The 14,599-nt window shown below is 42.3% G+C and overlaps 1 protein-coding gene across 10 annotated transcripts in view; it reads right to left on the bottom strand.

The window, feature by feature from the left end:
- fmnl3 (formin-like 3) overlaps positions 1-14,289 on the bottom strand; it is a 31,755-nt gene extending 17,466 nt beyond the window's left edge. For all 10 annotated transcript variants that reach the window (XM_080030905.1, XM_080030903.1, XM_080030898.1 and 7 more), the window contains exons 1-3: positions 13,674-14,289; positions 288-371; positions 56-136 (exon numbers count right to left, since the gene is read on the bottom strand). In XM_080030905.1, the coding sequence (XP_079887031.1) occupies positions 56-136; positions 288-371; positions 13,674-13,787 (279 nt within the window). In that variant the 5' untranslated portion in view covers positions 13,788-14,289. The remainder of the gene's footprint in view (positions 1-55; positions 137-287; positions 372-13,673) is intronic.
- Between the last annotated feature and the right edge of the window lie 310 nt (positions 14,290-14,599).

Here is a 14,599-nt window from a genome sequence, read left to right as displayed (position 1 = left end):
AGTTCGCCCTTGAAGTGGATTCTTTATTTTGAAATGTAAATTTGTAATGTCCAACCTTCCGTGTGACTCCCGGGTCTAAGTATCCTCGTAGCTTCTGGATGTAGGTGTGGGGCGGATTCTTCACCTGAAACCTCTCCTGAAGACACACAACAGAGTGAGCATTGTAATGTCCTTGCTGATCTCACATGTGTTGGTTGAGTATGACTGATGTGATGTGATGATGTCAGGTGTGTATGAAAATGTGAGATCTGATTTGGCCGTCTAAGATTAACAGTTTATGAATGCACCTGGTCGCAGATCAGGTCCCACTTCTTCTCGTTGTCGTACTGTCTGAGGAGCCGGGCTTTGTCTGGAGGCAGGTTCATAGAGTTCTGAAAAAAAAATGGAAGCGTTAGTTCCATTTGTGACCACACATTTCCCGTTGTCTGCCAATTTGACTATTGTTAGCGGCTGCTGTGACTGTGACTGTGTCATCGACCGGGGCTTTACAACCCTCTGGCGCCAACAGCATAGCAAAGACCAAAGATGTTGGGGACTTACACCATGACCTCACTTCCTGTGTTGACTCTCAGCATCCTGTCGCAGGAGATGATCCGCATCTCCTCTGCATTGTATCACTCAAGCAACACTTTGCCTTTAACCACAACAAGACCCTATTCAAAGTGCGGGCCTATTACCAGACCTGTCATCTAATCCACCAAAAAAAACACTTAAGTGCCACAGGAGACGTCCCTAGGCAGCCAGTTTACTGCTGCTCAAATTAAACCCTAAATGTCTAATTTGTGTTCTGGGACCAGCCCAGTTGAGCATTTGTTTACGTCCTTGAGACAACAGTAAAAACAACACAAAATAAATAACACAACACAAACTGCACAGCACATGTTTTTGATTGATAACTTCCTCGACAGGAGCGAGAGCCCGTAAACAGGGGGATAGATATCGAAATCTTAAAAATGAGGAAGCACGACAATACGAGGGAGCTGGCCAGTCTGTGAAACTGATCGCCTCAGCGTTTCTCTTTGAAGACACACGAGGGCTTGTTTGCACTTGGAACCCTCATTTACACCAGTATTAACAAAACCCTGTAAGCCCGACACAAACGGCGTGTCAGCTTGACTTTTAACCTGCAGCCATACCTCAGTCTCCCCTCCATCTAAAACGCAACACCTGCCGTTAACCCATCTCAGGCCGGATGTGATGTTCACACTGGCATTTTGCCACTGGCGGAGTTTTTGATAGCTGGATAGATGGAAAATGACGTATGCTTGTTCCTATGACAACCCACCCAGTCACACTGGCAGAGGGTGGAATATCACATGTGAGTATTATAGAAATATTTTTTTTCCACAACGGGATCACATTGCTCACTCTATCAGCACACCATGAATCATGTTGTCTAAAGAGGAAAGAGGCTAAAAAATAACCTTTAAATGGCATATTTTGGATACAGAAACTACACATCAGACCAAACAGACACACAGACCCACACAGACATAGACACAGACACACAAACACACACACAATGTACTGTACATGAAGTGGGGAATCAATGCAAATATTTCACATATGGGTCCTTAGACATAACCTGCTCTATGAATCCCACGCAGGAGAGCAGGGAGAAGCAACATGCATACCAGATGTCCAGAATTACAGGAGGAATGTGTCCTGTTTATAGTAGTAGTTTATAGTAGTAACTTTTCTCTCCTGTCTGACCCCCAACCTGCTCCCGCTCCTCCTCTGCCTCTCCAGGGAGAAGTTTAACCAACAAGCCAGTCTTTAAGGAGGTCAGGAAGGCTAGTCTCTCCCTTCGGTATATGTCTCCAATAAATGATCTGACTGACCATTTTTTGGTGAAGACTACATTAAATAAAATAGTAAATAATAATCTCTAAACTTTTTAAAAGTATATTCAAATAGCTTTCACAAATGTATTTAAGCCAGGTTGAATTCTTATTTAGTTAATTCCAATGCATTCGATGAATAAAAATAATAAACAATTTGTGATTTTATTTATTAGTTATTTGAAGGGAACTTTTTTTGCAACTATTTTCATGATGGATTATGATTTGATTATGATTATGATGGACAAATATTTGCTGAATATAATGAGTTTCATTGTTGAATATCAATTCCTTGATGACGTCCTCACAGAGGGCTCTAAACAGGGACTAGTGTTTGGTTTTAGTTTTTGTTCACATTTTATAGAATAATAGACCAATTACTTAATTGACATTCATCAGCAGGTTTATATATAAGGAAAATATGTTTTAGCTGCCATTATTCAATGTATGTGAGACTAAAATGTTCAACCTGGTCCTAGTCCACCAAGTGGTTTAGTCATATTCATATTGAAGAACACAATGGGAAGTACCAATTGCACAAAGTGGATCTCTTTATTAAATTCCAGATTCAGTTCCCAATTCCATAGGCTTTAATTGTGTTGCAAACAGCTAAATGGTACATGAAAAATAAGCCCAGGTATCTGCTCCAGCATCTGTCCAAGCCCCGAAGCCATGGTTTCCTTTGTTTTCTCGCTCAGTCATGCATACTAAAGTAGAACTGTAGGGCAAATAGGCAAAGAGAGCATGGTCCCTTTTTGTATTAGTGCAATTGTGATTTACTGGAAAAACAAGCAGACCAGACACCACACACAGATGTTCATCCAAGACAAAAACAGCCAAATAAAGTAAAAACGTTTCTAAGTGGGGAAAAAAAGGTGAGAAATTCAATCGCGATCAGTAAATGTAACAGGGTAGCATGCCAGTATGAGGAATATAGATACAATGAGGACTTTGATGTGTAAGACAGTTCAGTCCTTTTGTCAGTTGGAGCCTCAGGTAGTGTAAACAAATACAGGTGGGACTGTGTGCAGTTGTGTGCGGACCTTCAAACCTTAAAAAACAACGGGTAAAAAAAAGTATTGCTTCAGCAGTTGAGGGGGTTTCTCCTGCGACAGGGCAAAAAGCAGAGGGAATGTTTCCTCTCTGACTAGATTTGAGTAATTTGAGCCAAGTAACCCAATTTAGCTAATTTCATTTCACTTTCTCCCACAGCGATACGATCTTGCACTTCCTGTGTTTATAAGGACCTAAAAAAAATATGTTGATTTTTATGGGAGAGAGAGAGGGAGCAGTGGCACTTCTGGATCCACCGGCCCATTTTAGGGGGTAAAATACTACAGAAATGCCAAAAATGCTTGGTGCTTGTTATGTTTCCATGTTGCCCACACACTCTCTCCTCCAGCAATGCCTTTTTCTTGTTTGACCTGAGACTGGCCTGACAAAGGATTTCAATGTGGAGCTTTGTTTTGATTTGGTGCCGTGCCATTCCCATCCTTTGACATTTGAGATATTTTTTTTCCCTCATAGAAAATGGCTAACAATGGCTGGTGGGCAGGGTCAGTGTATGCCTCCTGGTGTTGCTGCTGTGTGCAGCTGAGTCCAGCTCAAGCACCACACCAGTACACTGCACAACCAGATAAACTGGTTCCATTATCACTATCTCTGCAATCATTAGAGCCAACCTTTGTGAGCTAGAACAGCAGTTTACAAACAGAGGAGAATACTGACAGAAAAAACCTCCCCCGTCTTAAACTTTAGCACAGTTTAACTTGTCAAAAGAACCAAATATACTATTCATCTTTTTGGCTTTTTATGTATCTCTCAATGTTCAATAACAGATAAGTGGATCAACATGAATTAAGTTCAATTCGATTGCTGATATTTTATTTAAAAAAATACCATATAAGCTCAGTTTATAGAAACTATTTGAAGATATGGGTACTTCAACATTTTCAGACTTTATTGATAGTTAAAATATTGTTCGATTGCAGCACTACGATGAAAAACATGTAAATGCCAGAACAAAAGAGGCAGCATTATGTACTAAACAAAGGAGAAAACACAAAGTGGCACAACCATTTTGAGGTGAAAGGATGTTGTGGAGGAAATGAAAAGCACAGGAGTAACACTAGCCAACAGGGAAGGGCATAAACTCTAAAACAGAGGGACATTTGAGCCACTGACAAAGCAAACAGAGGTTTTAAAGACTCAACAGTTTAAGTAGCTGAGGGGGGTCAGGTTGCAGGTTAAGAAGGCATGGAGAGTCCAGGAGATCCATCAAGGACCCGGCAGAGCGCTAAAGTCACACACAGACCCCCACAACCAAGGTGGTGGTGGTGTGTGTGTGTGTGTGTGTGTGTGGGGTGGGGGGGGGGGTACAGAGCCCAGGGTCACTTCAAGACATCAGAGAGTCAACGGGACAACTCCATCTGCCCTAAACCGGACAGCTTCCTAACCCCAACTGATTTACAATGAGCCTTGATTTGACTTTATGCCGTGCTCCTCCAGCCAGAGAGAATGGAGAAGGGTGACCGGATGTGTCTCCCTGCACCCCCACTGATTCTCACAGCTTCACACTTTGAGTCAAGATAAGATATAATAGGCCCATACATCACCAACATAACTTTCTCTTAATGTTAGAGCTCTATGTGCAGAATTTCCAATAGCCTTTGTTTGTTTTTGTAGAGGACAATGTATTGTCAGAGTTGTTACCAAGGTATTTATTTGGTTAAGACATAGCTGTGTTTTCCTTTGTGCTGTACACCCTACAATGCTGACAGAATGGGAATTTTCTGTGAAAAAGCCTGAAACATTCAGGTTTACTGTACAGGAAAAACTGGTTTGATAACTTCGATAACGTCTCAGAGGCTGGGAAGATAAGTCAGGATGGCCCTTCTGACCAGTATTCACTCTGTATTTAATAGTTAATGCCTGTATCAGTGATGTATGACATGTGTTGTAGAGTATGAAATGTGATGGTGAAAAACATTTCCAAATTTTTAGACCTGTTGTAGTATTGTTGAAAAATGAAATGATAACGAATTATCCCATCTTTATCTATGCACTCGAACACGTTATAGTGGCCTACAAAGCAGATGCATTAAACGTGATTCTCTTTTCTGCACTATCAGTGGGCAGGGTGCGCAGAGCAGTCTGTGTTTTTTATCTACTTTGAAAGGTTTACACAGGCCAGACCTAGTTGTCATCAGCTCACAGGGAAATGAGTGGGTGGCTAAAGAGCTCACTGTGCTGGACACAGCCCTTGGCAGTTCAGACCTTGAGGCCCAGACAGCCCTCTTCAGCCCCAGCAAGTCTGCTTGTCTGCTCATCAGGGTGGGGTCCAGGAAAAATGGACCGATGGCACTACTAAACCATCAGCCAAAGTATCATCAGTGTTCACAGCCGCACACAACAATGCACTGGAGCAGGGTCGTGTATTTGTTAATGTAATGCAGATTCACTACACAATGGTTACACAGATTGTGTTAAAGAAATGTACAGTAGGCTACTAGAAAACAACAGTAAATGTTGAAAACTTGAAAATTGAAGGAATTGTTTTTTAGAGATTTGGGAAAATACACAAATACATATACGGGAGACAGAGGGGAGCAACTAGCCTGGCTCTGTCCAGTGGTACAAAATCAGCCAGGCAGCACTTCTGAAGCCCGCTTTGTTAAACATGTTACACATGTATTTTGCCAGGCCAGGTTCAACTTGTTGTTTTTTACTTTTATGTAGTTTTTGTGCATATTAAACAAGCATGATATAACATGATAATTGGTGGGGATACCTTCAGACACAGCAGGGCTAGCTTAGCTAACCGGTTCCTGTCTGCAAATAAGCAATTTTCCCCATACATTGAACTATTCCTTAAAAGCTATGAATAACAACAGAAACGTGAATTATAGTTATCCTATCCAATCAATTGATTTGTAAAGCCTTTTAACAGCTATACTCTGACCTTTTGGTTGGCAGTTTAGACACTTGAGAATGTCTTTGGTTTTCGTTTGGCAGCTAAAGCCAGGAAGGAAACAGTTACTTATAGTAGGGCCTACAAATAAAATCCTGGATAAGCTTTTATCAGATCCTGTTTGGAAATTGATATTGTGAGTCTTGCCATAGTTTTCAAAGAATGAAATGCCGACATTAGAAGTGATATAATCTGGAGTAGCCTACAGTATATCTGTCCTGAATGTTTTACTAGTCAAGAGCAACAAAGTGATAAACAGAAATGTGCGGCTTTGCTAAAAGCAACACGTTTTCAGAACATACCTTGCCGATTTGGTAACAAAGAAAAATATTGGACCAGCTAATGAGATAATACCAGAAGCGCTTTAATGAAATGTACTGTCTGAAGAGACGGAGGAAAAAGCCAGGCAACTGATCCCTATCAGGAGGTATAGGCCAAAAAGGAGGCAAAGAAAACACAAGGAGAATGGGACCTGGCATGACTGTGTTTTCTTTAAGCATATTATCTGAGCATATTTGAAGCCCTCACAATGAGAAAAATACAAGTGATGCACCAGTTCCTTTTACCCCAGGTGGCTGGATATAATTCAAGATAAATGTGTCCCTCAGGACCTTGTGTAGGCTACTGTACATGCCACGTACAGATGACGCTGATAATGACTACATGAGGTGGGGCACATCGGGCCAGATGACCTGATGGAATTACATCATTCATGGTAAACGCAAGTGTGAATCATACTCAGTCCATGACAGCATCTAAATGTATCACATAGCTTTTCATTAATGACTGTCAGGCTTTTGTTTGGATTCCTTCTTTTCCTTGGAACTGAAACACAATGAGAGGAGACAGGATGAGAGGGCTGAGCTGTTTTCGTCACAGGGCTGCGACCGGGGACTTCCTCAGCTCTTCAGGAAATCAGAAACTGCCCCGGGTAATGTTCGGTTTGTATACCGTAGTTTGCTACATGTAATACGAGCATGTGCAAGTTTTGTTTTTTTGCGCATCCACTCTAAAAATGTTTATTATTGAATTGTAGGTGTTTTTCCAGCAAACAATATAAATGGAAAATGTTGCATTATACGTAACATCTTCAATTTCTGATATAATCTGTAGTTTTATAGTAAGCTACATAAATTAATGATAAAAAAATTATATTATTTTCAGGGCCGCATCTGTGAATAATGGCTCCCAATAAAACGATGAGTCAGTCCATAAAAGGTCAGAAAATAGTTAAAAACCTAGAATTTCTATTGTTGTTAGTTCCAGAGTCTAGAACTCAAAGATATTATATTTTAACTTAATGTATTTATTTTGTTAAGCTAAAAAAAGTTCTCACATTTTAGATGAGATCTGAAACCAGAGATATATTTTTAAATTCCTGCCTAAAAAATGTGTTAAACATTTCATCGTTTAGCAGAATTGTTTTTTTTTTGCTTATTGCATAACTGATTTCAGCCGGACGTGAACCCAAATGGTCAAACCTCAAAGAGTAGCTTTACAGCTCGAATCATGGAGTGTTAAATCCCCATTAAATCGGGAGTGTGAAGGCAACACGGTTTACAGCTGTGGTGTGAGGGTCCACTCTGCCCTCCTGCCATTCTACAACCTCCCCGTTCTCCCGCCTGAATGCCCTCTGAGGCCTCCTCTCTTCTCCCATGAACTCACGTCTTCTAGTCTGTGACCTCTGAGTCACTCTGTTGAGAGAAATAACTTTACAACACACACAACCAAATGGACATTCCTCAGCCAATCAAAGCAACAGGAAGTTGGTGAAATGGCATTTTCGGTTGAATTCAACATAAAAATCCCACAGCCTATTTGTTAATCCGTTTATTTACCCAGCGACAGCAGCGATAGCTGGGTACAAGCTAGAGACCGTTATCATCACAGGCTACTTTAAGATAACGGCGAAAAAATGTCTTGAGCTCAAGGTCCTTCTGAAGCCAGATGTTCCCAAAGCTTCAAATGGAGCGAAGTTGAATTGCACAGTTGTTTATGCAGGCTTATCTCGTAAGTTTGTGCATTCCAAAACAACAGTCGCATAAATCTATTCCAGCGATTCCACCTGACAACCATATTGTCCTATTTTTTTCTTTTAAACAAACAGTATCGAGGAAATGTGAACCCAAATATCATAGAGGTAACGGCTGAGTTATAAATAAATACAACAATTGGTGATGAATCGGAGGCATTCATTCATTTCGCTGTTGCGCACATCCTGTTTGTTCTCCTCTGTGTGTCCGTAACAGGGCCAGGGGGAGCCCCAGCCAACAGACCATGTACACAGGGAATGTCAGGAATGCAGGTACATGAATATCTCAATGCCGGCCAGTCCTTCTGACACACTGCCCAGTTAAAAAGATGAAGGTCAGACGAAAGAGAAAGGGCAACAAATCTGAGCCTGAGCCGTGCAGAAATCAAATGAACTTTCTCAGCACTATATCATCTTGGCGGAGTCCTGCATTGCACAGAAGGAGAAATGGGTGACAAAAAAATAGAGGAACAAAAACTGAAAAACCAAAAGAAAGCCATGACTTGTAGAACCCAGAGAGACCCACTCTCTTTCAAAAATCCCCTTTGTTTCAAAATATGATGTCATTTTCCCTTGATGTGTCACTGAAAAGGCAGAGAGAGAGAGGGAGAGAGAGAGAGAGAGATTTTGAAGCATGAGGAGATATAATAATAAAAGGCCACTGCATGTCATTTAAGGAAGGGGAATAATGCCATAACGTCAATACGAGTGCATAGAGGGAGAGGTAGCATCAAGCCATGATCCACAGGCAATTGTATATGGGCTTCCAGCATTTCTTCTGAGCGTCCACGTAAAAGAGCGTATATAGCTGCACAAAAGGCACCAGGGGATGAGGCCCCCCTTTCTAAAACAACACTGACTGACAGAGTCCCCATTGTATTGAGGAGGAAACCACTTCTGCAACCTACAGCCTTGGTGCAGCTGCAATAGAGCAGCATGCACCCACCCCCCACCCCCCCACTGACACGCACAAATGCACTCACATACCAATAAATAAAAAAAACACATGCAGTGTCTTTGCCGTGACCAAATGAATAAATCCAGATCTGCACACGTTGCAGCAATGTGAAAACCACTTGTGTCTCAAACTAGATACTGCAGAGTTAAACAAGAGCAAATACAAGTATCTGGAAAAGCAAACAACAAATAATACCCACACGTTTTGTCTCCGTTGGTCTGTCTGGCTTTTAATATAATCGTTTGGCATTTTTTTCTCGCTGCGTGGAGTAAGACGAGAATATCAATACCACTCTGAAGTCTGACTGCTTAATATGAAGCAGCCAACAGCTGGTTGGCTTAGTAGAAAGACTGGAAACAGGGGGGGGGGGGGACAGCTAGCCTGGCTCTGTCCAACCACAACTTGTTGTTTCTAAGCTGTGTTTTTGTATTTTAAAACAAACAAGATATAAAATGCTAATTTGTGAGCTTTAGGGCTGGGAGTAGGATTGTAAGATGCCTAAGCTGTCCACTCAGTTTCCAGCATCTATGCTAAGTTAAGCTAATTGGATACAGGCTATAGTTTCATGTTTTGCATAAAGAAATGAGATTGAAATGATGATTATTATCTTTGCCCCATTTCAACTGTGTCTCTCCAAATCTGTTTTATAAAGCAAAAATCGCCCAAAAAAATTATACACCTATATATATATTTTTTTAAATGGCTATGTCATATATCTTCTCGTGATGGGCTTTAACTTGACCTTTGCTTTCCAAAATAGCTGTAAGGAGAAAAGTGAAGAAGCACTAAAACTCCCCATAAAGCCTGGTCCAGATTGGGGAATTGTAGCCTGAGGGTTGGAGAGAGCCAGGTGGACAGCCTTGTGCTGAACCCCCTCCTGCTTGCTGCCTGCTCTGCTGCTTTAAAACCAAATTAACTGTGTGAACTCAACTCCCATAATCCTCTTCTTCTTGGGTGATAGCGGTGTGTGGCTGGGCCAGATGTACACACGATTGCAACTTAAATGAGGTATAAGAAAAGAGAAATGGCGGTGATGATGTGTGTGAGAAAGGGACACGCTAACTGAACTGAACTGCAAACGCCATTAAGCAAATAAAAATGATTTAGGTTTTGTGTTCTTTAAACACATCGCACAGCTTGGCTCCATTAGTTCCCCTTGAGTGGCATCTATCAGCCACTTCCTTTCAACTTCAGCCAATCAAGAAACAGTGACGTCAGACTGGGGCGATGGAGAGTCACATTGTCAGCAAGTTTGATCTTTACTGCCACTGACTTTTTGATCTGTAGCTTTCCCAATATTTGCTGCGACTAAATATGGGAGACAGCCCTCTTGAACAATCAAACCTCAGAAATAATGGCACGTCTGCGTGTGATGCAACTCGATGTCAGAGTATAATAGATGTGGGGAGGAGTTGAGCGGAGCCAGACAAATCGGTTAGGATGCCTTCCAGCGCAATCAAGTGGTGAAAATAATCCCCTCCCATAACAGCTCTTAAATTTGTGTGCACTGTTTAAAAATGTTGGTAAAGTCATTACAACCAAGAACAGTGGCAGGCCGCCAGTTCAAAGGGAATTTTTTTCTCCCTCTCTGAGTTCTCCTGTGGCCTCAGCCTAGACTAGACCACAGGAATCCAGTGGTGGATTGGTGCTCCAGCACTTTGAAAGAGGATCCCAAGCCAGTCGTTGCACCTTTGAAAACGCCACTCACTCGTCTCACATCGTTTTCATATGGAGAAAGTTATTTCGTAGGCCAGACCCACAGTGAGACGGAATGGGAATGTAGGAAACACTGACTGGGTGAGTGAGTGAATGTATGAGAGGTTCCACTTCCATTTGGAGTGGCAACGCCGAGGATAAACAAGGACAAAGAGAGAGGGGGGAAAAGAGCCAAAACTATGAAGAAAACACCAACAATGACTATATTTATGGCTTCCATGCTGTGCATCTCCATGCCTTTCTTTGAGGTCCATGTTGACCCGTATCACTATAACGCCCCTGTAGTAGCCTACAGGAACACAGTTCTTACTGTAAAGCAAACCAACCACAATGATCGTTGGCTACAATGCCCTTTCCCCCTGTAAAGTGGAGAAAAGGAAAATGCCATGCAGCTGTTTCCAGCCACAAAAGACAGAGGCTATTTGCTGAAGACGATGGACAAAAGAGGGGGGGAGATGATGCCTTTAGCACATGCTGCCGGTTAGAACTGACCCAGGCATTTTATTAGCAGACCGCATGAAGTAGTGGAGAGCTACAGTATAAGCCAGGGGTCTCGCCCCTCCTCCATCTACAGTAGAGTTGCCCTGTTAAAGTCATTAGCCCGGGATATTACTACACTGGTGAAGGCTGCTGCACCCATGACATCATCACAGGCTGCTGTCAGTCCGGTGGGACGTCTGTTTGTGAGCCGGGTGTGAGCGGAGAGGGCAGTCCCCGCCACGCAGATGCACACGCTTCCGCTTTCACCAGCATGCCATCATGCAAGGGGAAACACAAGCGTCCAGAGGAAGGGAAATCACCCATTTCAAAATATAATTAATGTGTGTTACTCTGAAAGCCAAGTGTGTCTCTGTTAACAAACAACTGAGGGAGAAAGAAATCTGATTAACTTAAAGAAAAAGCAAAGTGAGTAGGTCTAGACTTGACTTGTGGTCTATATGACACTTTGGAGGGAGTGCCCAGATATATAGCCACAGCCAGACAACAGATGCATGGCCTTGTCTTCCTGAGGAGCTCCAACCACGGAGACAGTAGCTTTGGATATCCCTTTATCTCGCAGCAAGGGGCAAGCGGGGCGGAGAGAGCACCATTGTCTGATAAGAGCACTAAAATATACACAAGTGTTGTTCTTTCCCACAAAGTAAAGGAAATCTGGAGCTACCGTGGGGTAGGGTGGGGTGAGAGCTTCAAAACTTGAAAGAAAAAAAAGAACTCTTCTGAAATGTTGAGTCTACTGCCTTTCCCATAGAAATCATCTGCCGTGCACGGCTGAGCATAATAACAGGGATTGACTGTGTGATGCAGGGCAGTCAAAGAACTAAGGACTCTTACAGTCTCTGGGCAGGAGTATGTTGATATTTTATACTTTATGGGAAATGTGACAGCAGCAAATCAGTAGCTATATCAGTCACATGGAAAAAACCCTTGCATTCATCTAAAAATGTCCCATGCAATGAGTCATGGAGCTTTCATATAAGCCATCTCAGTACAGTGTACAGTGGGTGATTTTGATAATAGCTGGCCTTGAATGGCTTCTTGCTATGCTACTCTTTTCATAGGAGGGCTCTACTCTGTAGCCGCTCTGGCAAGCAAAAACAATGGCTTCATTCCAGAAACACTTCAAGAACGAGACTACCTCAGAGAAGCTGCGAAGATCCCAGCCCTTTGCTGCTTGATGCTATAATTAAGGTCTTAAATAGCTTTTAAAAAAAGAAATCAAGGCCGGGTGTGGTTATGTTAAGATGGAGTTGGGTGCACAAAATAAGCACCTGTGAGAAACAGAAAATAAACAGGTGTATATTATCTACATTAAAAAAAAATCAGGAATTTTGTCTCACGTATGTAGCTTCTCAGGTTATGTTGGTGCTGGATTAATCGCACTGTAATGTAGCAACAAGTTGGAATGGTTTTATTAAGATTTAATTTTTTTGTTTGGATGTGCACTCAGTAAAGCGGGGGTGGAATAAAGTACTGGAATATGCAACTCATCATATTTTTTTTTCTAAGTAGCTCTTTTTGAAGGATATTCTACCAGTCACTGTGAAAGGGCCAATGTGGCATGTAACTCTTCAGTGACGCAGTGAGAGATTCTTTTCTCAGATATTGTCCCATGATGAAAATTTGTTTTCATTCACTTTGCCAGTATTGCTTTACTATAGCCAGAGGGTTCCTAGACTGTTTGGCTTGTGACCCCTACAAATGAAGCAATGTCTACTTCACATCACTGGTTTAAGCTGACGAGACATACAATGTTTAATAGTCCAACACATTCATTCCAGCTATGTGTTCAAATAACCTGTTTGGGATGTTGACACAAAAGTTATTCGAGGAAGAATGATCCACATTGTTTCCTGATAAAATCTAAAAAGGGAAGTGTAAATTCCATTTTTGTGATGATGCTTCAAATTTAAGAAACGTCCCCTTGACGTGGGATGACACAGTCACTTGACTGTGCTGCTGGTTGGTAAAAGTGGGTGTTGACTGTGTGCTCAGTATTACAAAGCGATCAGACAGCTCAACTCCAGCCTGATGAGGGGAGGGGAGGGGAGAGACCTTCGGTTGTGGGAGTTTTGGGGGAATTCAGAAAATGTTGTTTTCAGATGGTGAGCCTGCAGCGAGAAAAACTTTAAATAAACCCAGACGGGGAATGCAATGATGTGCGCTCTGTCAAGGATATACAGTATAATGAAACCCCCCACCCCCACGCGCACGCACTCACCATGCTGTGCTGAGTGTTTGCCACTTCAGCCAAACGCTGAGTTGCCTGACTTTAGGGGAGACAAAAGAACCGCAGGAGAGGAGGGGGAACAGCAGGCAGGGAGCGGGGGGCGGGACAGCACAGGTCGGTTCATATAGAAAATCAACAGCTCATAATGGACGATAAAGGCAGATAGATATTCAAATAAGCTACACTCTACAATATAGGTCTACACTATCATGCAAGTTAGAGGCTATATCAAAAACTTTTTTGTTGCAGAAACAAAACCGTTAGGCCTAGACCTACTTATCAGGAATTTCTATCTCCGCACTATTTTTTAAATTTAAATCAAATTTGAGCCAATTAACAACTGAGGTTGACAATGAGATCGGTTCAAATTTCAAAAGCATTCAGTCTATATCCCTGCGCGATGACAAACTGATATGATCCCAACTTACCAAAACAATGGCAAATTTCTCCTCCAACTCGGTGGGGTCGGGCATGGGCACCTTCAGAGGCATGATGTGATGCTTCATCTCCGACTGGCCGTCCACGCTTTCTATGTTACCCATTTTCCCCCCAGATGTGCGTTATCCTCTCCTGCTTTGGGGGATGAAGCCTCCCACTCCGTCAGTGTATCTCGGTGATGATTAATCCAAGAAAAACAAATCAAAGTTTAAAAAAGAAAGAATTTCCAAGAATTCCCAGCTTCCTTAACGGATTAATCCAAAATATCCACTCCTCCAGACCGCGGCACACAGTTGACAGGTCGGTAGTCTCATATGAATGTCCCAAAATGCCATTTACACTCAATCACGCGTTTAAGGTTTACAGTGTGTCCCACTGTAGTCTCCCTTCAAAAAACGTACTTTCAAAAGTAACAATCAAAGTAAAGCTGCTTTCTCTTCCAGAAAGTAGTTTCTAATTTGCCCGGCCAATCCATTACTTAGCCTACACCAGATTCCCTCTGCTCATTGCGATAGATACATTTTCCAATGCCGACAAACTTTTAGCTTTTTAGTTGCTGCTCAACTTTCTTGGCTACGATGTGTTTCCATTCATTATTGTTGTGTGATCCTGATTAAGCTCCTTGCGGCTGCCTCCACTCGGGGGGCAGGTTTTCTTCGCTATACTCCCGCCCATAGATGGGGGAGATCGGAGCTCCCATTGGCCAAAAGGGACCGTCAATCACTTCCTCTCCTGTCGCCCCGCCCCTCACATCTGTAGGCAGCGAGCCCACTTTCAGCTGGACGGAAACGTAAAGCTTTGTCCGCACTTTACCGCGACCGTGTGGCGAGATGTGAGTATGGCATGTCATCAACAAATACAATTTAGTATTTTAGAGTTTGGTAGGCTAAAAAAATAAAATAAAAATAAAGTCACA

Source organism: Ammodytes marinus (assembly GCF_949987685.1).
Source record: "Ammodytes marinus genome assembly, chromosome: 7".
In the NCBI taxonomy this organism is placed as follows: domain Eukaryota; kingdom Metazoa; phylum Chordata; class Actinopteri; order Uranoscopiformes; family Ammodytidae; genus Ammodytes; species Ammodytes marinus.
This window is presented reverse-complemented; position numbering and strand designations above follow the sequence as displayed.